The sequence below is a fragment of the Bombyx mandarina genome, chromosome 18, assembly GCF_030267445.1.
Source record: "Bombyx mandarina strain Sakado chromosome 18, ASM3026744v2".
In the NCBI taxonomy this organism is placed as follows: domain Eukaryota; kingdom Metazoa; phylum Arthropoda; class Insecta; order Lepidoptera; family Bombycidae; genus Bombyx; species Bombyx mandarina.
This window is the reverse complement of record NC_143224.1, coordinates 11,306,619-11,330,828: the sequence shown is the minus strand read 5'-3', so window position 1 is coordinate 11,330,828 and position 24,210 is coordinate 11,306,619. Positions and strand designations below refer to the sequence as shown.

The 24,210-nt window shown below is 37.7% G+C and overlaps 1 protein-coding gene across 3 annotated transcripts in view; it reads left to right on the top strand.

The window, feature by feature from the left end:
* Positions 1-2,727: 2,727 nt before the first annotated feature.
* Appl (amyloid-beta-like protein) overlaps positions 2,728-24,210 on the top strand; it is a 135,402-nt gene continuing 113,919 nt past the window's right edge. For all 3 annotated transcript variants that reach the window (XM_028178789.2, XM_028179572.2, XM_028178024.2), the window contains exon 1: positions 2,728-2,886. In XM_028178789.2, coding sequence (XP_028034590.2) covers positions 2,821-2,886 — 66 coding nt within the window. In that variant the 5' untranslated portion in view covers positions 2,728-2,820. The remainder of the gene's footprint in view (positions 2,887-24,210) is intronic.

Below are 24,210 nucleotides of genomic sequence, written 5' to 3'. Positions count from 1 at the left end.
AACAATAATACGATTACAATAAATAAATAAATAAAAAACCTATGGCACTTGGGAACTGCCGCGGTAAAGCTATTGCATAGCATTTTTTATCAACTTATGCAATTATAATTAGACAATGATAATTTAATATTAAAACAATAATAAAACAAGACTACGCTATATTAAACATTGATAAAAGCAAAACCTTAACTGTCCCCTTCACACTCATAAGCTAGACCGCGCGAGAGAGAGATGGGCAGACTTTTCATGATGCGCATGCAGTGTGACGTCACGCCACGCGCTTGTTCACAAAAACTACACAAGCGCAACGTGCTACGGACCGTCGAGGCGGTTTACCCGGTCTTTGATGACTGGGTGAATCGTGGCGAAGGACGTCTCACCTTTCGTCTGGTGCAGGTGCTGACCGGGCACGGATGCTTCGGGAAGTACCTGCGCCGGATAGGGGCTGAGCCGACGACGAGGTGTCACCATTGTGGACACGACCTGGACACGGCGGAGCATACGCTCGCTGTCTGCCCCGCTTGGGAGGTGCAGCGCCGTGTCCTGGTCGCAAAGATAGGACCTGACTTGTCGCTGCCTGGCGTCGTGGCGTCGATGCTTGGCAGCGATGAGTCATGGAAGGCTATGCTCGACTTCTGCGAGTGCACCATCTCGCAGAAGGAGGCGGCGGGGCGAGTGAGGGAAAGCTCTCCTCACTACGCAGAAACCCGCCGCCGCCGAGCAGGGGGTCGGGACCGGGGTCGTATCCGTGACCTGGCCCCCTAAGAGCTAGGGGTCCCACCCGTTTTGTGCGGGGAGGGACCAAGACGTGGGGTGGCGTGCTCTGCACGCTCACCCGCAATAGGAAGCCGGGTGATGGTAGACCGCGTTCCTCCGACCGCTCTGGGGGAAGGTGTAATGCGGCGCCATCAAAGCGGGCTCTCGGCCCGCTGAACGAGGGAACCGGTGGTCGTGTCGCTGGCGGCCACCGGTCCGGCGTCCGTGGGACGGTGGGATGGATGTAATGTGCTCTGCGTCAACCCTGTCCCGCCGTTTCAATAGCCCCGACTGGGCTCCGGCCCGGTATGAGGTAGGGCGCCGGTTGTGAGCGGCAGGAGTTTTTAGTGAGGTTCAACTCCCACATACCCCACCTGCCGCGCGGGTGGGGATCCGGCGATTTTCTCCTGTGGAAAAAAAAAAAAAAAGCGCAACGTGTGAATGTGTTGAACGCGAGCTACATGGTAGGCGGAGTGAGGGGTGTAAGGTTTTTTTCGTTACGGAATTTCATGATTCGGTCGCCGCGCTCAAGGCCCGCGATAAAAGCTATGCAATAGCTTAAAATTAAAAAGGGAATTAAAACAAGAAAAATTCAGTATGTAATACAAACTCATTAACCATAAACGCAATTTTTGTAGACTGCGAGTGTGTATATCAATTGCAAAATCTAATAAAAATAATAGACTTGTATTTCCGGACACGATTAGTTAAATATATTACTAAAACAGTCGTTTGCAGAATAAACCAAAAGACCGTGTTTCAATTGTTAGAGTAGATACAACATTTTGACAAGGGATGAAGGAGGTTCATGTTTGCGAGAGCATCGCTCTCAACAAATCTTGAAGATACCGTTTTGACAGTTTTTATATAACTATTAAGAGAAATAATTTTGGAAAATCGTTAATAAAGTTAAGAAAAATTGATAATTCAGTTCGGAGATTTTTACACTGACCGTAATATATACGTTAAGTATGTTTATTCGGAATTAATTTTAAACCAACAGAAAACTTTGAAATTTGTACGTAGAAATTTAACTTGGTTAGTTAAGCTTACATTACATATTCGCACTGTGTCCATTTAAATCATATACTAGGATACTATAAGTAACTCCCAAATATTTTAGATAGATAATTAGCTCAAAGAGTTAATTAGCCCATTCTATACTAAAGTTGGAATTTCGACATCATGTCGCAATGATGACCCCGATGACCATTTAATACCGACGAAGTGAGCGGAACACAGAACAAAAATAATATTTTATAAAGGTAAAAATACCTCAAATCGTGTCATTTGAAATAGTCAAAATCGTCAAAACTGTGCAAAAATGTTTTAAGCTGTATGTTTAATAGTCTAGTAATACAGCTAGAAATTATTGAAAGATTATCGTTTAATAATCCTATTAAAGTACTAGAACCGTCTATAATGTTCGAAAATGACCTTCGACATGAGAAACGAGATACTCATACGGGACTTAACATCGGCCGTCGGTAATAAATTTTCCCAAGACAAAGTTGTCGCCTACCATGTACTTAATAAGACTTCATACGCATGTTACGAAAATTTATTAATACATCCAAAATGCCTACATGTATGTACGTACTTTACGCTTCGATGACTCATCGTATAAAAGTTGTTTGAACAGAAAATTTATGCTTAATTTTCACATTAATTTTATGAACAACAGAGCAATATTAGAGACTTTGTGGCATAGGAAAACTGTTGTTTGGTAGTTAAATTTGAAAAAAAAATCGTTTGTTAAAAATGACGCATCATTGGAAAATCCAGACAAAGCTAGACGAAGACTATTCGTTATACCCTTCGATAGAGTCCTCATTGTGCGCTGCGTTTTTGCTAGTGCGCGTGCGTTATCCCTCTACGTGTAGCTAGCTCTCTCTGCCGCACGGGAGGGGCAGTATGTTCTATCTCTGTCCCGGGAGGGTCGATCTATACGACGCTAGGTACGACTACGGTGCCATACCAAGCCAGCAGTACGCAGGTTTCTGGCGTCCGAAGCGAACGTCAGTGGTAGCCAGGCGATTACAGGAACGCAACGCGGCCGCAAAAATGACGCGCGCCGTGCTTTTTATAAGTGTTTTTACCATACTGTTGGACGTCCTCCACGCCGGGCAGGTGAGTTATGCTTAAGAATTTTGCAGGTTTTTATTATTTCTTAGGTTATCCGGCGGGTTTGGCATCGTTTCGAGGCATATGAAGCCGAAAATCGATGGCACGCGTTCACTAATGTTTTCAAGATCGTCGCAAGTTGAAAGGAAGCAGTTTACACGGCAGCGGATGCCATAAAAGTTGTTTTCGTTAACGCTTAGGTTTGAGTTTTTTTTTTAGGTGTTCATAGATTGCGTAACACACGCCGGCGGTTTCGCCGACGGCCCGGAAAATCGGCTTTGCCGTCGGCAACTTTTTCAACAGTAACAAAAACATTCTTTTCCTTGTTTTTAGGACATATTTGAGTATATGTGAAGTTTTTTTTTATTGCGTATACTTTTAGATAGGTTTTCAAGAGTTTGGCAGTATAGATCGGGATTTATATAGCAAAGAGAACGGATATATCGTTCTTTGGAATCTTAAAATCAAAGATCACTTGATAATGATCACCTTTACGCGTTATGTAATTTCTAAATCACGAAATGTTAGGTGTTTTTAAATAAACGTGGATCTTAACGTGTTTAAAGCCTTAATCTAATACGTAAGCACGTTTTCCACGAATTGTTCGTTCGATAAATTCATAATTCCGCATTTTAAATTTAGCATAAAATTATTTCGAAGTTGAAGTTGTTTTTAATTATTAATTGACAAGTATATAAAGCGAATTATGGTTCTAAAAAATCTTTTTCTCGATAAAACTCATCACGTTGCCTTGAAACTTGTAACTATACTTGAGACCTTAGAAATTATATCTCAAGGTGGGTGGCGCATTTACGTTGTAGATGTCTGTGGGCACCAGTAACCATTTAATATCAGGTGGACTGTGAGCTCGTCTAACCATCTAAGCAATAAAAAAAAACTTGAATATTTGAATAAATGAATTATAAGAGTAGGTACATCGGTTTTACTTTAACCATTTTTGTTGGAATTGAGCAATATTAAAATCTTAAGGATTTTTTTTTAAATGGATTTCGAAATCCGAAATGTTTCAGCAAAAAAATATTTGTATTAAAAAAATTAAATGTAATAAAATATATATTTAATAAATACAAATATAATTTTCTAGTAATAATTATAAAACAAATACGTGGAATTGAAGAAAACACTGAAAGCTTTAAATAAATTAATTTTAAATTCATTTCTTATATAAGTAGTGATTATATAAATAGAGAACAACTAAAAAGACACAAAAAATATAATAAACTTCAAATTAAATTTAAAGAAAAAAAAACTAATTTATCAACTTCCGAGATTCGATTTAATCAATTACCAAAATAATTAAATACAGGTTTATGTTAAATCATGTGATTTAAAGAAATATATTTAATATATTAAAACATTTATATAAATTTATATTACAGAGCTTAAATCTATAACTGAACATAATATGAGATTAAATCAGTTCGTAGTTATGATTCGAAATACAAAAAAAAACGGGGGACCCTTTAAAATTAAATTACCATAAATATGGTACATGTATAATTATCCTACCTAGACCGAATTACTTATTTTTAACTGTGGTAATATTTAGGGTGACAATACATGGACTTACGAAACATGAGCCGCGTTATAAGTATAAGCTTAGAACGATTGGTAATTCAATACCTAAAATGTATATTATACCAAAATTCTATTTCAACACGAGTAAAAGAAAACTCTCAATCACTGAAAAGACTGCCGTGGTATTTTTTATCACTACATAGTATAAAAAATAGTCGCTTTGTCTGTCCCTATATCTGTCCGCCCCTATGTATGCTTAAATCTTTAAAACTACGCAACGGACTTTGATGCGTTTTTTTTAATAGATAGAGTGATTGAAGAGGAAGGATTATATGTATAATAACATCCATTAAATAGTGGATAAATCAATAATAAATTAGTTTCCGAAGCGAAGCGAGGTCGGATCGCTAGTAAATAAATAAAAATATTTTGGAGCCACAACACTACTCTTTCACTTTTTAGGAATATACTTCGGAATGAATCCTTAAAAATAATGCATTCGATTTTCGTTTAGCTTAGCCCGCGTGAACTATACTTTATAACGCGTGGGAGAAGATCCGTACGCAGTAGTGGGATGAAAGGAGTTGTTTTCCAGGGCTTAAGTTATTTCTATATCGATACAGAAGTTCTTGAAAATCGATTAAGTGATGCAGAGTAATTTGGGCGTGCAGGAAAACATAATCGACGTACTTTGGTATTTTAACTAGTTACGCAAGCGAATTAGAATTGCTTTTCTATATTAAAGCATTTTATTGACATTAACCATATGAAAATTATTAACGTTATTTATCGATTAGGTACCACTATAAAAAAAAACGCATTTGGAATATTTATATAACTTTTTAGAACGTAATTCTTTATCTATCTCACGTTTTGTACACGGGCCTAGGGATAGACCGAAAAAAGTATAACAACGTAAAAATATACCGAGAACGGACATCTCTTTGAATTTTTAATTAATAATAAAACAGTGATGTATTTTTTCTTCACTAAGATTCCAGAAATTGATTTACCTTACCAATTTTACATGCATTTCTTAACATTTTATGATTCGATTAGTTATTTTACACGGACACTTTATTTTGAATTTAATCATGATTTTATACAATTACAAAAAAGATATAGCAAAATAAAACTCTGTTCCAACCGGATGTTCATAATACACTTCTTTCTTTCTTTTTTTAGAAAAAGAAAAACAGAGTCTAAGAAGTAAAATATATTGAAAAATGTCCTAAATCTATTCAGCAGTTTTTGCGTGATGCGTGCATAACGATAGACTAGTATAAATTTTTTTATACAGATTTATAATATGAAAGATATTGTTAGAATAATACCTAACTGTCTACTATGGTGGTGGTTCTAAAATAAAATATGCCATAAGCCATATTTTTAGTTTCACACGAAAATGACGTCATAGCTGCGGTATAATTATCATTGTTAATATCATATCGAAGTCGAGGTGAGGTCAATGCATGGTGACAGGTTAACTATTAAAATATTGTGATATAAAATAAACTTGGCAACCTTATAAATAAAATTTAGATTTTAATGTTGGTAGGACTATGTAGACTGTCGATACTGACAGGTTTATTTATTCGTATAGTATTAGGAGAATTAGTGGTTCTTAGAATCATAAACTAGAGACTATTTATGTCTTAAGTTACAAGTCTACGTCTATTTCGACATGAATTAACATCTGTGTTAAAGGAAAATAAACTTTATGTGTTGGACTAATTGAGTTACGGTTCGATAAAATTAGGCTCGCCTTAAGTTCTTTTACGCACTTACATGAATTACCAAAACGGATAGCTTGCATTACAACCGCATGAAGTATTATCACCATCCTGGCTACTGCCTCCGTGAAGTAGTTGAATAATGAATATTTAACCAGAATATATTTATTATATTGATTATGTAACAGAAAAGTAACTGGGAACAAATGACGCACGGTTACCCGGCCCCAATTTAGGATTCCCTGTGTTATGTATGGGTACCAGAGAAAAATACAGAAAATATAAAATTTATTCGTTGATTTTTTTCTCTTAATTTTGTCTGCTGTATTATTTAGGTTCAAAATGATCCGCACGCACGGTTCGCTGGCACCGCTTTATCTGCAAGTAATATATTCATGAATAGTAATATTATATCCATAAATAATAATCATTAACCATATAATTGCATATAATTTTTGGGAACCAATAAAGTTAAACAATTTAAATTGAAAAAAAAAACGGAAAAAAAAACAATCATTAACTGAGACCAAATCACACACTGTCATCCGGGCCCAATTTAGGATTCCCTGTGTTATGGGTACTAGAGACTGACATACTTAAGTACATTTAGTTAATTACGTTTATAGTCAATAAACACCCAGACAAATAAGAAATAAGCCTGTTCATCACACGAATGTTTGCTCGACGCGTGAATAGAACCCGCGACCCTCATCGCAACAATAAGGGCCGCTAACTAATGCACCAACAACAACAAAAAATCTAAATTCGAATCAAAATTTTGTTTCCTACCTATGCTGATAGCCTTGAGAAGCTATTCCAGCGTAATCTTAACTGGTAGGTGAGCTCACGGGGCTCAAACCGGAGTGATGCTAACACTGACCCTAGCAAGAGCAGTGCTTCGCAGAATCTACCACCGGATCGGAAACGCGAACCACTGAGAAGATCCGGCGAGAAACTCAGTGGGCCGTGTCTATGTGTTAATTCGCTCGTCGAGCCCTTCGTCGCAAGCGACGGGTTCGACGAGGACGATGACCGGTGCTTGTGATACCTAAAAGCACCGTTGATGGATCGGGAGGATCCGTAATGACGTGTTTTGGGCGACGTCGACTGTTTACCATTCGGTCTACAGGATTGAGTATATAGTTTCCAGCGGCCACGACAAGAAGGTTCTCATGTCGTGCCGCCTTTTCAACGTGGCGCAATGATGCCGACTGTAGATACTAGCTGACCGAGCGAACCAATAGTTGTGTGTAGTTAATATCGAAAATAGACTCTTTCAACGAACATTACTTAGTTGGTTCGCTTGCAAATAACGCAATACAAACGTTCTGTAATAAAAGGCATAAATTCAGAGTTATTACACGGAGACTCATTCACGTGTAGAGGCGAAGGGGTGCGCGTTCGTGCCAGGCTTTATAGCATGATAAAATAAAGAGCAAGGCAGACTGGCAAGCTACGGAATCATAAATCCCCGATACTGAGACTCGTGCCTCTTGATTTAATCGTGACTCCTTAAGCGTTCGTGAATTTGATAAAAAAACGTTCGTAATATCGTACAGATTGTCTTTGAATAATAAATGTAAGGAAAATATGTTTCGTAAAATTTCATAAAAATCTATACAGGTCGATTTTGTTTTGTTCAATAATCAAATATCGAAACGTATTGTTCTTAAGTTTACGAAGACAATCTAAATCTAATTAATTAAAGTTTGCCTTAATTAATAGATATAATCGTAATAATTCTTTTTGTTTTATACTTAAAATAATAACACAAGATAATTTCGCGCGTTTCTTCTTCTTCTTCTCCATCGCTCCCTCATTGCTGAGAATCGTGACTCCGTTTTAGCTTGTCGACTGTCAGCCTCCATCGGTTCCGGTCAGTTGCCTGGTGTAGTGCAGCGCTAAGTGGTCCGCTGGTTTGCTCGGAAATCTGGTCGGACCAACGTTTGGGGCTCCGGCCTCTAGGACGTTTTCCTTCTACTTTCCCAGTGACCATCAGACGTTCCAAGTTGTCTACACCTCTGCGGGCAACGTGGGGAGAGTAGCGCATTATGCGTTGCAGACAGGTGGCAGACAGGCGTTGAGCGTTCTCCATTTTAAGCTGATGTAGGACGTTTCTAATTGACACATAAATTAAATTGACATTCCAATTATTTCCAATACCGTTTAATATGAAACAACAACATAACAAGAAGTATAACAAGAAATTATTTAAATAAAAACAATGAAAAAAAAAAGACAAATTGTTTATTGTATCTCCGTTTTCGAACTCGGTAACGTTGAAAGGAGAATTCTAAGAATTTACATAATGTTCTATTTACATGTTTTATCGCTGGGGAAAGGTTATACATACATTTAACGCTGTAATGTATTAAACTCGTATGAATTCTCGTAATCCCTTTACCCGTTGGCGTTGCTACCTACTGTTTAATCGTTTCTTTCTTTTCCATGAATAAAGAGATTTCCACTCTGGCCCATTGTTTTGGAATGAATCTAAATCTCTTTTGTTGGCCCGACTGTGCTGGTGATAAGAACGTAATGCGAAAAGAAAAACACAATCAGGTTTTTTTTTTGTAAATTCAAATCTTTTGTTTTGTTATTTAGAATTCATACCCGTATTTCCGGGGGGTAAAACATTTATCAATAAGTTTTGTAGGTGTATTTACGATTTTAGGACAATATCTTTAACACTAAACCAAGTGCTAACCAAATTTAAATGGAAAAAATTAAGTACATACCCCACAATTTTAGGCTTACTAGTGTGTCGGGCAGATATGGTTCTTCCCTTAAAGCATTTAATCGCAGCGTCACCTCTCAGACTTAAATGGCCTGAAAAAATCACAATGTTTTAAATCAACATTTAAATCATAGTTATGGTGCCAATTTCGATGGGATGGGGTATAAGTTAGAGGCGAACAATTATTAAAAAAAAACTTATAAATTGCAGCTATTTTACCGCCGCCACCAATTATAAATCTAAACCAGATGCCCATTAAACATTTAAATGAGTTTGTGGACAAATAAACGTGCAGTAGAATTGAATTTATTAAGAATATAAAAAATCAACTTGAAGCAGTTGAGGTGAAATAAAAAAAATTACGGGAATTCTAATTGAAATTCTCTAGTCGAATTTTAAAAATATTTCTGCATTCCATTCTTACCAACATTCTCAAGCCAATACAGTCAGAGCGATAACGTTCTAAGCGACGCTTTATTTAAAATAATTTAGATTAGAATAATAATTATTGTTAAGGTTTTTTAGCTTTTTTGAAACGTGGTACCATTGTTCAGGACCCTGATTCCTACCGATGTTCGAAAGGTAAATAAGCATTGATACTGTCAATACGACAGAAAATCCGTGACTCCTTATTAATAGCTGGTTCAATTTTTCGACTAGTGGAACCCGGTGTCGCTCTGACTGTAGCTAATTGAGTCGAGTGCATACAACCGAGTGCATAGGACCGACCCATTAAAATCTGTAACTCACTTCAATATAAATGATTGCTTTCACTCTGCGAAACATCGTGCATCGCATCGTGAGATCATCGGTATCGCAGGATTCGATTGATGCATGACCACAACCACTCTGTCAAGAGTGTACGAATAGCAATAAGAAAATAACGTCCTCTTTAAAAAAATATGCAAAAATGTTTCTTGCATAAATTACGACCCAAATATGCTCTCCTATTTTCGACGATAAAAACACGTGAAGTCGGAATAATTCTAAAGAATCAACTGTCGTTTTCGAATAAATATTATAGTCTATTTCTGTACGTACAGCAATTATGCATGTCAAGATGTTCCTTTGAGTACTTCAGCTAAGTTGAACAAGATTCTGTGTAGGTTGAAGTCTTTTTTTTTTTTTTTTTTTTTTTTTCCTACCTAAGCTGAGAGCCTTGAGAGGCTATATCAGCGTAACCCTAACTTTAGTAGGTGAGCTCACGGGGCTCAAACCTGACGATGTTGCTAACACGAACCCTAGCAAGAGTCGTGCTTCGCAGAATCTACCACCGGATCGGAAACGCGACCCACTGAGAAGATCCGGCGAGAAACTCAGTGGGCTGTGTCTGAGAGTTAATTTACTCGTCGAGCCCTTCGTCGCAAGCGACGGGTTCGACGAGAACGGTGACCGGTGCTTGAAGTACCTAAAAGCACCGTTAGTGGATCGGGAGGATCCGAGATAACGTGTTTTGGGCGACGTCGACTGCTTTCCATTCTGTCCGCAGGATCGGGAATGTAGTTACCGGCGGCCACGATGAGAGGGTTCTCGTGTCGTGCCGCTTTATCGAAGTGGCGCATGGACGCCGACTGAAGATACTTACTGATGGACTCTAAGTCCAGGTCGTCATGGAGGTCGACGTTCCTGACGAACCACGGGGCTCCGACGGCTATCCTGCAAAAACGGGATTGAATAATTTGAAATGTTTTTAGGTGTATGCGGGCCGCGTGAGCGAACACTACACTTGCATAGGTCATGACGGGGCGTATGCAAGTTTTGTAGAGTGTCACCTTATTTCTAAGGGACATTTTACTTCGCCTACATATCATCGGGTAGAGACGTCCTAGAATGAAGGCGGCACGGTCGCGTACCGTCTTAATGTGGGGGCGGAATGTCATCCTACTGTCGAGGGTGACGCCTAAATATTTGACCTTCGGGGCCCACGGTATGGGCTGGTCGAACATCGTGATTGGGCGAACGGCGGGGGCGGGGGGGTTGACGCGCCTAGTCGGGAGAGGGATGCTCAGCGTGGTGTTCGGAGGGCGACCCCTTTTGAAGAGCACCGCTGTGCTTTTCGTGGGGTTGATGTCGATGCGCCACTTCCGGAACCACTGTCCCATGGTGGTAGCTGCGGTCTGAAGTCGTCGATGAAGCAACGCCTTCTTCCTACACGAGTAGTAGATGGCGGTGTCATCGGCGAAGAGCGCCAGATGGGTCTCCGGAGACCGGGGTATATCGTTGATATACAAACTGAATAGTAACGGGGAGAGGGCGGAGCCTTGCGGGACTCCGGCTGTGACGTGACGGGGCCGGGAACGCGTTCCCTCGACTCGATATCGGAACGAACGGTTCGACAAGTAGTCTCGTATGATGAGCACGAGTCTGTCTGGCACTCCCATGTTATACAGTTTGTATATCAAACCGTTGTGCCAGACTTTGTCGAACGCCTTCGCTATATCGAAGAAGAGGGCTCCTGTCGGAATGGGTTTCCGCCTGTTCAGCCCTAGTAAGATGTGCTCCGTGAGGCGGTGCACTTGATGGACGCACGAGTGTCTGGCGCGGAATCCAAACTGCTCGTCTATAAGAATTTTATTCGCGGATACGAAATCCCAGAGGCGTTTACGAAGGAGCCGTTCGTATAATTTGCCTATCGCCGGGAGGAGACTGATGGGGCGGTAACTCGCGGTTTCGTTATTCGGTTTGCCCGGCTTGTGTATGCGGTTGAAGTCATTTGTATACACAGCTATTTATATAGGTTATTAATAGATGTGCTATTGACGTTTTCGTTCTTGAAAAGGCTCTGTCATAGTACCATTAATGTACTAAAGATGGCGCGCGTTCACAGGTTTTTTTAAATTATACTTTTATTTAATTATACTTTTGTGATGCTTCGTAACGAGTTGTTGAAACTTTCCTGTCTTCACCAGGTTATTTAACCATCAGACTGCCCACTGAGCCCACTGAGTTTCTTGCCGGATCTTCTCGTGGGTCGCGTTTCCAATCCGGTGGTAGATTCTGCGAAGCACTGCTCTTGCTAGGGCCAGTGCTAGCAACACTCCGGTTTGAGCCCCGTGAGCTCACCTACATGTTAGGGCGAAGCTGAAATAGCCAGCATAGGTAGGAGAAAAAAAAAAAATCAGGTTATGCTTTCGATTCTTGCAAAGAGATCTGTCTTCTAAGTACTTGCATACACTATACTGTCTTAAGTTGGCTCGTGGATCCATAACTGCTTTTTATTGCACTTCATGCGGCGGCGGGCTATTTAAAGATCGGCCCGATCGTTGTACTCACAAATGTTGCGTTTGGTTATGTTTATATTAGAGCCATTTTTATACATGGCATGTTTTAATGTCGTGATTCGGTCAGTAGGTTCTAACAGTGTCTTTTTTTGGGATGTTTTGAAATCAATGTTTCACGAACGTAGCCGGAGCTAAATTTAAAATGTTTTTCGGATTTTGAATATCGTGTTAACCGAAATTAAATTTAATCGAAGCTATAATTAAAATTTTCAAGTCACTCAAGAGTTTCGCTCAAAATCGAATTATCAACGAAACCTGTCATTTAATTTTATTATTATTACTTGAATACACTCGTTCTTTCAATTATAATAATATAATGCTATTTTTAACGCTTTACAATGTACATTATCCAAGGACAGAACCAACTTAATGAAGGACACTTCAGTTGTTACGTAATACGAAGAACCTCCTTTGAATTCCGCTGAGATCACTTGTGTTCTCAAAATAGGAACCAAGAGATACGTCGTTCTCGTGTTTCTTCAAGTTGTCTGCACTGAGGCTCGTTGAAAACAAAAGACGAGATATATGTACGTATGTGTACATACAGTAGTCTGTGTGTATTTAGGTGAAATACAGTACGTCAGCGTTTCTGTGTACAATATAGGCCGTCAGCATAAAAGTGACTTAAGCTTACCATAGTTAGATGGAGATAATGAGGTATGAATTTTACTCGTGGTAGGACCTCTTGTGAGTCCGTGCGGATAGGTACCACCACCCTGCCTATTTCTGCCGTGAAGCAGTAATGCGTTTCGGTTTGATAGGTAGGGCAGCCATTGTAACTATACTTGAGATCTTAGAACTTATATCTCAAGGTAGGTGGCGCATTTACGTTATAGATGTCTATGGGTTCCAGTAACCACTTAACATCAGGTGGGCTGTGAGCTCGTCCACCTATCTAAGCAATAAAAAAAAAGAATTTACTTTTATATGGCTTTGTAGCAAAAAAACAATTCGCGCAAAAATAATGTTTACAGAGCCCTCTGTTATCTATGTGTGAAAGAAACTAGGGATAAACCGTTTTTGCATCAAAATTTATTGTTATAAATAGGCCACTTTTACGCTGACGCCCTCAATTATAGAAGGTTGAAATTTTATTAGGTGCGATTCAAGCTTCGTGATCTTGCAACGACTAGCTTAGGCTCTTCAAGCACCGGTCACCATCCTCGTGGGACTCGTCCATCATTTTTTATTTTTTTTTTATTTTTTTTTTATTGCTTAGGTGTGTGGGCGAGCTCACAGCCTACCTGGTGTTAAGTGGTTACTGGAGCCCATAGACATCTACAGCGTAAATGCGCCACATACCTTGAGATATAGTTCTAAGGTCTCAGTATAGTCACAACCGCTGCCCCACCCTTCAAACCGAAACGCATCACTGCTTCACGGCAGAAACAGGCGGGGCGGTGGTACCCACCCGCGCGAACTCACAAGAGGTCCTACCACCAGTAAAAAATGGATTTTCTCAATGGATCGCGATTTTCCGGTGGTAGATTCTGCGAAACACTGCTCTTGTTAGGGCTAGTGTTAGCAAATTCTCTTAGGTTGAGCCCGTGACCTCACCTACCAGTCCGCGCAAACCTGAAATAGCCCCTTAGGCTACCAAAACAGGTAGGGAAAAATTCATAAGCTCTCTTGGTATGACCAGAACCAGTTTATATTTATTCGATCTCTTGGAAAAACACGCACACGTCGCGTTTCCCTACAAATATTATTATAGCCCGTGAATTAATGTTTTTAGAATAACTCTGGGTGAAATTTTAGGCCGTAATAATTATATACATTCTCATTCCGGAGATAATGATTTTAATTAATTCGTTACAAATAAACGCAAAACTAACCGGGAACATATCAGAATAACTAACTTGAAATAGAATCGGTTTTCTTGGTGTTCCCCCACACTCCTCTTGTAGGTATAACAAAAGACCTTCAATATACATACGTTAGAATTCAATACGTATAGTGAAACTATTCAGGCGTCTTCAGTGTGGAGCCATGAAACTTGAGATTAAAGTCTACTTTACATGCATATGTATCCCGTACACTGGCAGGCGAGATCGTGGATAATTTTCTACGAGGACTTGATTCGAATCGATGATAAAAAGTCGTTTGTAAGAAGGCGTTATGGTCCACATTTGCTTTTCGAACGGTAAAAATATTGAAACTATACAATATACAAAATTATTAGATATTGTTAATTTGAATAAAATAATTAATTGTCTATGTCTAATATGTACACAAATAAAAGGTATAACTGTTTTGTCTCTGTTCGTTCCATGATGCTTTATTGCCAAACAATTTATCCGTACAACAAAATATAATAGTTTTATTTAAAATAGTTCCAAAGCTTCGATAGTCCTAAAATTATAACAAATATGGTAACCACATGAACACATAGACAATTAGTTCTCCGAATGCTTTACCTATTTAAAATTAGAACAGGCATTACGAATAGTCTCTACATTCTCAAGCGACTTCGGACTCTCCATCAAAGAGCTCAGCCCTCGAGGTTTTGTGTGCTCGTCTAACAAAAGACCAAAAGATATATGAACTAACTGTGAGTATAATACTGTGCTACTGAAGCGTCTTCAACGCGGGGCCATGAAACATTATGTTGGGAAAGTGTGTTATTTTATTTTTCTATTATTAATATTAATTCAACATATTGGTTCTTGATATCTATTACTCTAATAAATAATTTTTGTTCTATAGACAATTTGATACTAGTTTCATTAAAATTATGACAATTACTACATATTTTTGAACGAAAAAGAATAATTCATATAATTTTTATTCATTGTTTCATTGTATTGCTTTATATTTGTTACTAGCTTTTGCCCGCGACTTCGTCCGCGTGGAATAGTTCACAAGTAATGCTTTATTTTAGAACAAATTTGGTTAGCATAAAAAACGCTATAGTGAGCCAACCTTAACATATAGATATATGCTGTCGTGCACTTTTTTTAGATCTTTTAAAGGTAAACAATTCAGTCATACGTTATTTTAGCAAAACTTAAACCGTTTCCGCAGCGCACGCAGCGGAAACTCTCAAAAGGGAAAAAACCCCGATTGTGAAACATTCTTTATTGGTGCTCCGCTTGTATTTATCTTAGAGTGATGTTATATAGCCCTTAGCCTTCCTCGATAACTGGGCTATCTAATACTGAGAGAATCAGACCAGTAGTTCCTGCGATTAGCGCGTTCAAACAAACAAACTCTTCAGCTTTACAATATTAGTATAGATTGGGTTAAAATTTTTGTTTGTTATTGTGTGAAGTATTTACAATTGACTATAAACCAACAGCGATCATAATGCGACTACAGAACGCGTACTTCATGGCCTTAATCTCCCTCTGCGGGGCTTAGTGCGGCGCAGTGCAAGGGGCGCCATCTTGCGTCTCGGGATTAAATTTCAAAGAAGTTTTCTTACTAATATTGAAGGTAGGTAGGTAGGTATTAGAAGTTTCTTTGTCGTGTTAGAGCTTATCTATATATATAAAAATGAAACCCGTTTTCCGTTGTCACGACATAACATGAAAACGGCTTGACCGATTTGGCTTATTTTTTTTTTGTAGTTTTCTAATACTCTGTACAAGGTTCTTACGGAAACAAATATTAAGAAAATCTCTCAGAAATATTGAAAAATATACATTTAATTTTGCATATTTATTTGTGAACTATTCCACGCGGACGAAGTCGTGGGCAAAAGCTAGTGTGATATAAAAATATCGTTGTTGGAGAGTTTTTGTTAGTAAATATTCTATAATACGACCTGTGAAGATTGAAAACGGACCATTGGCAAGATAAATTATCAATGTTTAGGTTTGCATTTATTGCCATTCTGAAAAATATTAATCCGAATATTCCCACTTTTTACGGTTTTAGCCTCTTACTTTTATACGAAGACATCTAAGTTATCCCATAATCTTCGCTGACGTTCCAGAACTACCATAAATTCAGTTAAATCCACTTAGAGGACTAATTATACAGTCAATAAATAATAAAAAAATTAGCCTCACCACATAGTTTCCATCTTAGGGGCAAATTATTTGCAATCCAACACAGCTTCTAACAATAGAGCTTTGACCTTCCGAAGCTATAAGCCTCGTTTGAGCTTGAAACTTGATTATAACGCTGTAACACGTGCCGACCTTTACCACGTCACTGGCACAAAATGCGCAATGGCCCGGTAAATAGGTCCTTCTGCTTGGCCAGTTGTGGCTGCAGGCTTAAACACTGATACACCGAGGCTTCGATCAGAGACAGATATTGTACAAACGTATTGGTTATTTGGCTGAATGATCGAGTTATCCGATACTCTACGTAGACGTATAAAGCGCGTTCTGGGTGAGTGGGTTTGATTGACCTTTTGTGGATGAATGTTTTTTTTTTAATGTACCCATAAAGTTTACTTGTGAATTTTATTATCCGAAAAGTAAGTACACAACTGAATCGCCAAATGTACTGTTGGTTTTTGTGTTCTATATACGTTTTCAAACGTTGTGGGTAGGTAACTTCTAATGTAATTTAAAATGTTTATCAAATTATACATCAAAGTGCTTCAAAGAAAATCATGCTCACTGTGTATTCATATTTGATGTACATAATATATTTAATTCTAATTCGACAGAAGTATCGTAATACAGCGAATTCAGTCTCGTAGAAAACTCTGGGTACTTTGAAGAGTTTTTTGTTTTCCTTTGAGTACGATTTATTTAATTAAATAAGTTATTATATTGATATTAAATTGAGCTAATAAAATGGGCGCTTTGGAAATTGTGATGTTATTAAATATTCGAATGCAAATACAACAGTCGTTCTACCACTGGTACTGTTGATGTCAATGCCTTCGAAGGCAATCATTTAGACACGAAACTGCAATTTTACTGCTTCATATTCTAATTTGTTACAAGAGCACCTCTTAAAGTTTTTAAGTGTTGGTAGAACTTAGCCGTGTTGTTAAAAATCTATCGAACATAGATTAATTTCTTATTGGAATCTCTAAGATACCGACCAGTAGGTTCTAGGTCTGGCAGTTTTCTTGATTTGGGTTTTCATCTTCAATGGTTTTTTTTCTAAACGTCGGAAATAATATATTGACAATAAACAAAACGTGACATTAAACCGTAAAAGTATTTAGTTTTAATTATGAATTTCGTATGATTGTGTTACAGTATAGAGATCGATTAGCTTGCGACTTTTCACGAGCCGCATTGTAAAATTAATTATCATAATCTTCTGCGTCATAAAACATTTTTGAAGAAGGCTGGTAACCAAAGAGGGTTTTTAGATTTTTTATTTATCTTCTTTTTAGTTTTTAGTATCTACAAAGGTATTTAGTAGGTATATTTCGAGCAGTGGACGTCTGTGGGCTGACGATACTGATGATGACACAGATATAGCATTATTCGGGTAGTTTGCGAATGTCCTCCTCCGTGCGTCGTATTCCTCAGTGCTGAGGGTCGTGACCTTTACGGAGCACTTTTGTTAGGACTATGTTCTTCTATTCACTCCTGTCCTCCGCGCAGTGGATAGCGACATTGATGGCGGATTCAAAAGTCGTCTTAATATGATCGGACCAGCGCATGGGACTACGTCCCCTAGGCCTAGGAAAGAGGCCTAGGGGGCGTTGCGAATGTAAGTTCCGGCTTAAATGGATAGGAAAAATGTTTTTTTAACGCAACTTACCTATTACTTGATATTTAGGTGGGGTATTCGCGTTTTCGATGAGCTAAAGGAACCGCTTCCCATCATACGGGCTGTGAGCTCGTCTGCTTATTCAAAAAGTCGTAGTGTAATGACAAAATATAATTATCAGAGCTATAAAAAAAATCAATGTCCATAATGGGTGACGAAATTAACGAATTTAAGTGATGAAAGAATTCGAGCAGCGCTTTAAGTGTGAGAGCTTTTCACACTTTCGACGTTAACACTCCCATTCGTATAATGGGATTCGTTTTTATAATTGCATTGCTATTAAAGCTCAACGTAAGGTAAATAATAGTTTGAAAATTCCATAGATCGCTTGGTGTTTATTAATTCTCTTAGAACAAATTAAGTGTTGGAATTTTAAATTTTATGGTACATGATTTTTAAAAAAAAATTCATTTCTTTGTAGACAGACAAGTAAAAGCTCCACCTGGTGGTGAATGGTTACCGTCGACGCAGAGCCAAGCCGCTGTATACCAAAACCAAAACAGACGAAATTGTGTTTTTTTTAATTGTACCTCAAAAAACCATCATGTCGTATCTTCTCGTTTTTATCATCGCACCGCCCTCCACCGGAGTATAGTTCGTCCATACTACCTGGAGCCACTGCGTTCATCCACAGTGCGTTTCCAGAGATCTTCCAGAGAGAGAAGGGATTCGAATTGTTTGAATCGGCCGCAAATCGGTCTTGTGAACACACGTGACACCACATATCATGATGTGTCCAATAAACAGGAAATAGGATTGTCGACATATGGCAGCGACAGTCGAGCCGGAAACGAGGTATTGTGGTCGACGATGTCACGGCTTGCTGGAGCTCCCGGTCTACTGGTACACGTCAGGATCACACTGCTTACACACCCAGGGCTGTTAATGCAAATTTATTCATTAACTTCCGCTAAAGTTTCGCGGAAAAAGAAAATGAAAAAGAAGAAAATAAAACGTAAACTTGTTTCCGAGGAATTTTTACGGCGAAATGATAACTTCCTGGTTTTGAAGGTTTTTCATGCAAATATTTTTCTTTAGACTTTCGCGTTTTTCAAGAATATATGTATATGCAAAGAAAAACCGTTATTATTTAAAACTCTTTTTTTTTTAAAGGATTTTTCTTCAGTTTCATTCAGTGTCATGGAGTGACGTCTATCATTGAGTAAAAAAAGAGTTCAGTACTGTTTACAGTTTAATTTTTAATATTAATTTTAAAAGAGATTAAGGTCTTTAAATACTGTTTTCTTATTATACATACATAAAGCAGAATACGCAATTAAGTCTTTTATTGTTTATTCCTTCTGAAGTACTTCATATCGATGAAATGAAGGCTCCATGTATATTATATTTTATTTAATCTTAACCTGTTGAGGTTTTTGTATCTTGGTCATTGTTCACCATTTTTTCCTCACTTAACAATAAATACATTTGATAGACTTAAGCACACGCAAATGTAACAGTAATTAACAATTACATTATTGTAGTATAGTTTATTAAATGACGCCACAGCTGCCCCATGATCAGCATTCCTCAGAAATTAAAGCTGAGAACGAAAATATGCATAAAACTCATTTAAAGTTGTTTTATTGAAATCTTTCTGTTTCAATTGAAATGTAGGTTCAGTTTGAAAATATTTACCATCAAAGTTCGCGGAGCTGTCGACCCTAAAAGGATTGACCTCCAATGTTTGAGTTGTCAGATTCGGGCACGCCCCACTGGATTTCAGAGTTTACCCTCCGGGCACGAGTGTTGTTTTTCGCTTAGCAAAACAATGGTGCTTGTGTGAATAATTCATTTTCTGCGCTAACTCTCGTCCAGTGCATCATTCTTTTGTGCCGTAGTTGAAATGTACTTTTTTATTCAAAAAATGAAAAGTGATTTGAAAATCTCAACAGCGTTATAATTTTTTAAATAAGTATTTAAATTTTTTTTATATTTTTCACAGCCTTTTTTTTTAAATGTATATTAAAATATAATTTATAAGACGTTTATCACTTCTTCTATTTATGAGGACTGTAAAAAACCTTATTTATAAAAAAAATTAAGAACACATAGATAATAAATTTGAAAATAGTTGTTCTGTACTCTCACGATTTAGATTTGAGGTAACTTATTTAATTGATAGTGATTCTGATAGTTTTTTAAGAGGTTATGAAGTAAGTCACATGGGGACTATTTTTCTTAGGTTTTGATTATTGCCAACAGTTGCAAGCAGTTCTAATTGGAAGTTATGGAATAGAATAGCAATGGAAAACTTTTTAGTGAGAGAAGATTGTGAGGAATGAATATTCAAAGCCTGAGACTGTAAATTGTAATCAATAAAATGAACAGAGAAAGATACCTTTGAAACTCATTATTTAATCATTCATTTCCCTTGGAGTTCTGCAATTCGACACGCTTCCTTCGAGGAAATCAAATTAATTACTAGACATTTGAATACGATCGACCGGAGCCGTATCTGAATGCGTTATCCCACCCATGAAATTCAGGTTTCCGAGTGGCTAGATATATGCGAACGCCTCAGCGGTACATTTGCTTGATTGTTTTAGTGATTACGGCACTAAATCAAATTGCTATCTCGCTCCTTATCGTGATATACGGGTGCAGTCATTCTTTATCTGTATCAAGTATACGTAATGGAGTTCGTATTGACTCAGCGGCCAGTGTATGTTCAGACGTGCCATCAAAAGAACGAATTGTTTAAGATTATTTTTTTCTTAGCGTCCGAAGTCTATTTCTTTTGCAGCATATAGAGTACAATATAAATACTGTCACCATACAATACCGTACGCATATTGAATAAGAACATACTGTTACGCGCTAGGGTTCGGGATAAATAAAATTCAACCGAATTACTAGTTAACACTGTATTAAACACTTAGAACACTTAAAACATTCAACAAACACTTCAAAACTCTCAATTCGCTTGTTCCACTTGGATTCAGGTGATCCGTTTGTTGTTTCGCTTCGAGTAGTTCCGATTACTGACTCACTGCGTGCCATCCCTGCATCGCTTTTATAGTCGATACCTCATCCCTAGAATTATCGAGAATATTCTACACATTTCTAGTATTGTTTCCGCTATCTGACAATAGATGGCGTTGTACTTCTCGAGCATTCTAGGTGCTACGAGGTCCTTCGATACTCGTTCGACTATTCGACGATAGATGGCGTTACTCTTACCGGCGTAACAATACCCTGAGCTTCCTAACTAATTCTTCTCAGTGGTCAAACTGCACTCAGAATCGGTGGCAAAGTTATAATTTGTAAGCCTATCTGAGTAAGACCTAATTGAATTAAAAACACTTTAATTCTTATAGAGTCCGGTAGTCGCTTCCGAGAAATGATTTCGAATTAGAAAACAAGACGAAATTCTATTACAGACATACAAAAATACTCCTATAATTACAGGACGTTAAGTCGACTTATATTTTTTCAATAAAACCTCTCGATTCGTTCGTCTCAACCCTACCGAGCACGCGATATCGATTAAACGCGCGCACCAATCACGGACGGAGCTCCAATTACACACATGAATTGGAACTACCTGTATATATTTACATGCATTATTACTCTATTCAGGGCTTCATTAAATATGTCCAAGGAGGTACGATCTCGGTCCCCGGTCGCTTACCTTAAACGTCTTAAAAGGACATAAATAATTCAGGTATTGCTTCGTGTTACGTTCGAACTACACGAATAGTTTGCTTTTATATATTAAAATTGAAACTTTTCATTATATAGGGAGAAGGATCTGAGCGCAAAATAAGAGACACAACAAATAAAGGATTTGAATTATAGATAATCGATTGATATGGTTTAGGTTTTTGTTTTAGTGGTTGGGAATATCTTATACCTTTAAACGAGCAATTCTTGTATATTAATATACCTATATATATAATCTGAATCTCGGAAACGGCTCCAACGATTTTCGTAAAATTTAGTATCCACGGGACTTCGGGGGCGATAAATCGATCTAGCTACGATTTATTTTCAGAAAATGTTGTTTTATTCGTGTTTTAAATAATCAACTCTTCCCGACATCTATTGGCGAATAATAATACTATTTTTCTTAATTGAGGGCAACTAACCGCTTTAAAGATACAACAAGATGGCGTTATAAAAAAAAAAAAAACGAGCAAAGCTCGGTCCTAGTAATATATATTTGTAGATTAAAATTCCCATGAGATATTTCGTTTCCAAAATAAGGATCTAATGGTTTTGTTTAATGCCTTTTTTATTGCCTTTATAGGCATATGACCCACCTGATGGTGAGTAGTTACCGTCGCCCATGGACTTCAGCAATGCCAGGGGCAGAGCTAAGCTACTGCCTAAATACCCTAAATGCGCCGTATACGTACAGAATGATTCAGTAGAAGAGATGAGAGAGTTCTAACGTTTTAATACCAATTACTTTGCATAATTCGTGCCAGTCAGGAAGAAAATCTGACGAAATGAATGGTATCAATAGTAAGAGATCCAGATCCAAACCCAACACAGTGGACAAACCAAATTGCGTCACAGTCGACCATCCATAGGGCACTATATTTTCAAACGTATAGATGCTAATGCTAGTCCATCGTCTACCAGGTTGATGTTTTTTTTTTTTATTGCCTAGATGGGTGGACGAGCTCACAGCCCACCTGGTGCTAAGTGGTTACTGGAGCTCATAGACATCAACAATGTAAATGCGCCACCCATCTTTGAGATATAATTTCTAAGGTCTCAAGTATATTTACAACGGCTGCTCTACCCTTCAAACCGAAACGCATTGCTGCTTCACGGCAAAAATAGGCGGGATCGTGGTACTTACTCGCGCGGACTCACAAGAGGTCCTACCAGCAGTGGAGAAAATCCGTTTGCAATGAGGAAACGTAGTCAAAAGAGCAGACTCTTCGCCGTTTACTCGTTTCTTGAAGTAGGTAGTTTAATTTCGCTATGGTATAAAATAGTAACAATATTTTGTATAAAAGTTTATAAGCTACTACAGTCTTCGTATATGGATACGAAGATTTATGATGTCAATAAGATAATTATTTCGTATTTAACATAAGCAGAAATCAAAGCTCATTTCGTTAATTAAACATAACAATTTGTTGTTTAGTGAATTCGTTTATAAAAAAAAAAACCATAATAATTTTAAATTTTCAAACATCAGTAATCATAATATCTACAAGTGATACGTCTTTGGGAAAGATTCCCTTATAGCTGGCATGCATTATTGACAAATATATATCTCTCATCTTTATATTAGACTAGTGGTCCCCCGGTAGTCGAAATTCGACTTTAATTAATTGAAATTATAAGTTTGTGCACTATTATGATTCTGTTATCAAATAGAATACTTCTATAATCACAGATTACGCCAAGACTATACTTCAGAAAAATATTAAATTAAAGACAAACAATATTTAATCTATTCTTAATTTGACCACAGACTTTAAGCAATAAAAAAAGTTTGACAATAAGCAAATAGTATGCATGTGTGTGTGTGTGTCAAGTACATGGTAGTGTGTGTAATATTATTTTTATTGATTTAATCTATTTTTTACGCATAATAAAAAAAATAGCATTCTGCACTCCTTCCCTATATTTTTTATAAGTGTAGGAATTTTCATTCTCCTTCGTTCGCGCAATTTTCGTAAAAAGGGGTACAAAGTTTTTGCTTCACCTATTAATATATAGATACTTACTCAAAAAGTCAGAGAACTAAAAGCAAATAGATACGGCCATTACAAAGAAATCTTAAAGAATTCGAGTCATGTCCTTAATTCCACCAAAGCGGTGAAGGCACTCCGCTATATCAGTTTAAAAGAGATACAGAGAAACACTTTAGATTGACGACGTCGTTACAAGAGGCGACGTCGATTCATCCTCTTACCTGTCTCACTCCGAAAACGCAACCTGAAATGAATTTATCTTGTCAGGCAACATTAAACCGAGTTTACGGACAAATTGCTTACGTAAACTTCTCTAGCATCTTAGAAGTTCTAGAGCAATTACCGGGGTGTTTAGTGAAATTCTTGACTTCGCGCCTTGTGTTGCCGACTAGCTGACCCAGCAGACTTCGTAGTGCCTGAATCGATAAATAAAATACCTAAACTTTTGTATAAAATAAACTTATAACAAACAAAAGGAATCCGTCCGACGGGGGATACATCAAACGAAAAACAAAATTGTTATTTTTATTTAATTCCGAACATTTTCATATTTACCTACCTTTTAAACCTCCTCTGGACTTCCACAAATAATTCAAGACCAAAATTAGCCAAATTAGTTCAGCCGTTCTCGAATTTTAGCGAGACTAACGAACAGCAATTAATTTTTATCTTATACTAGCTGACCCGGC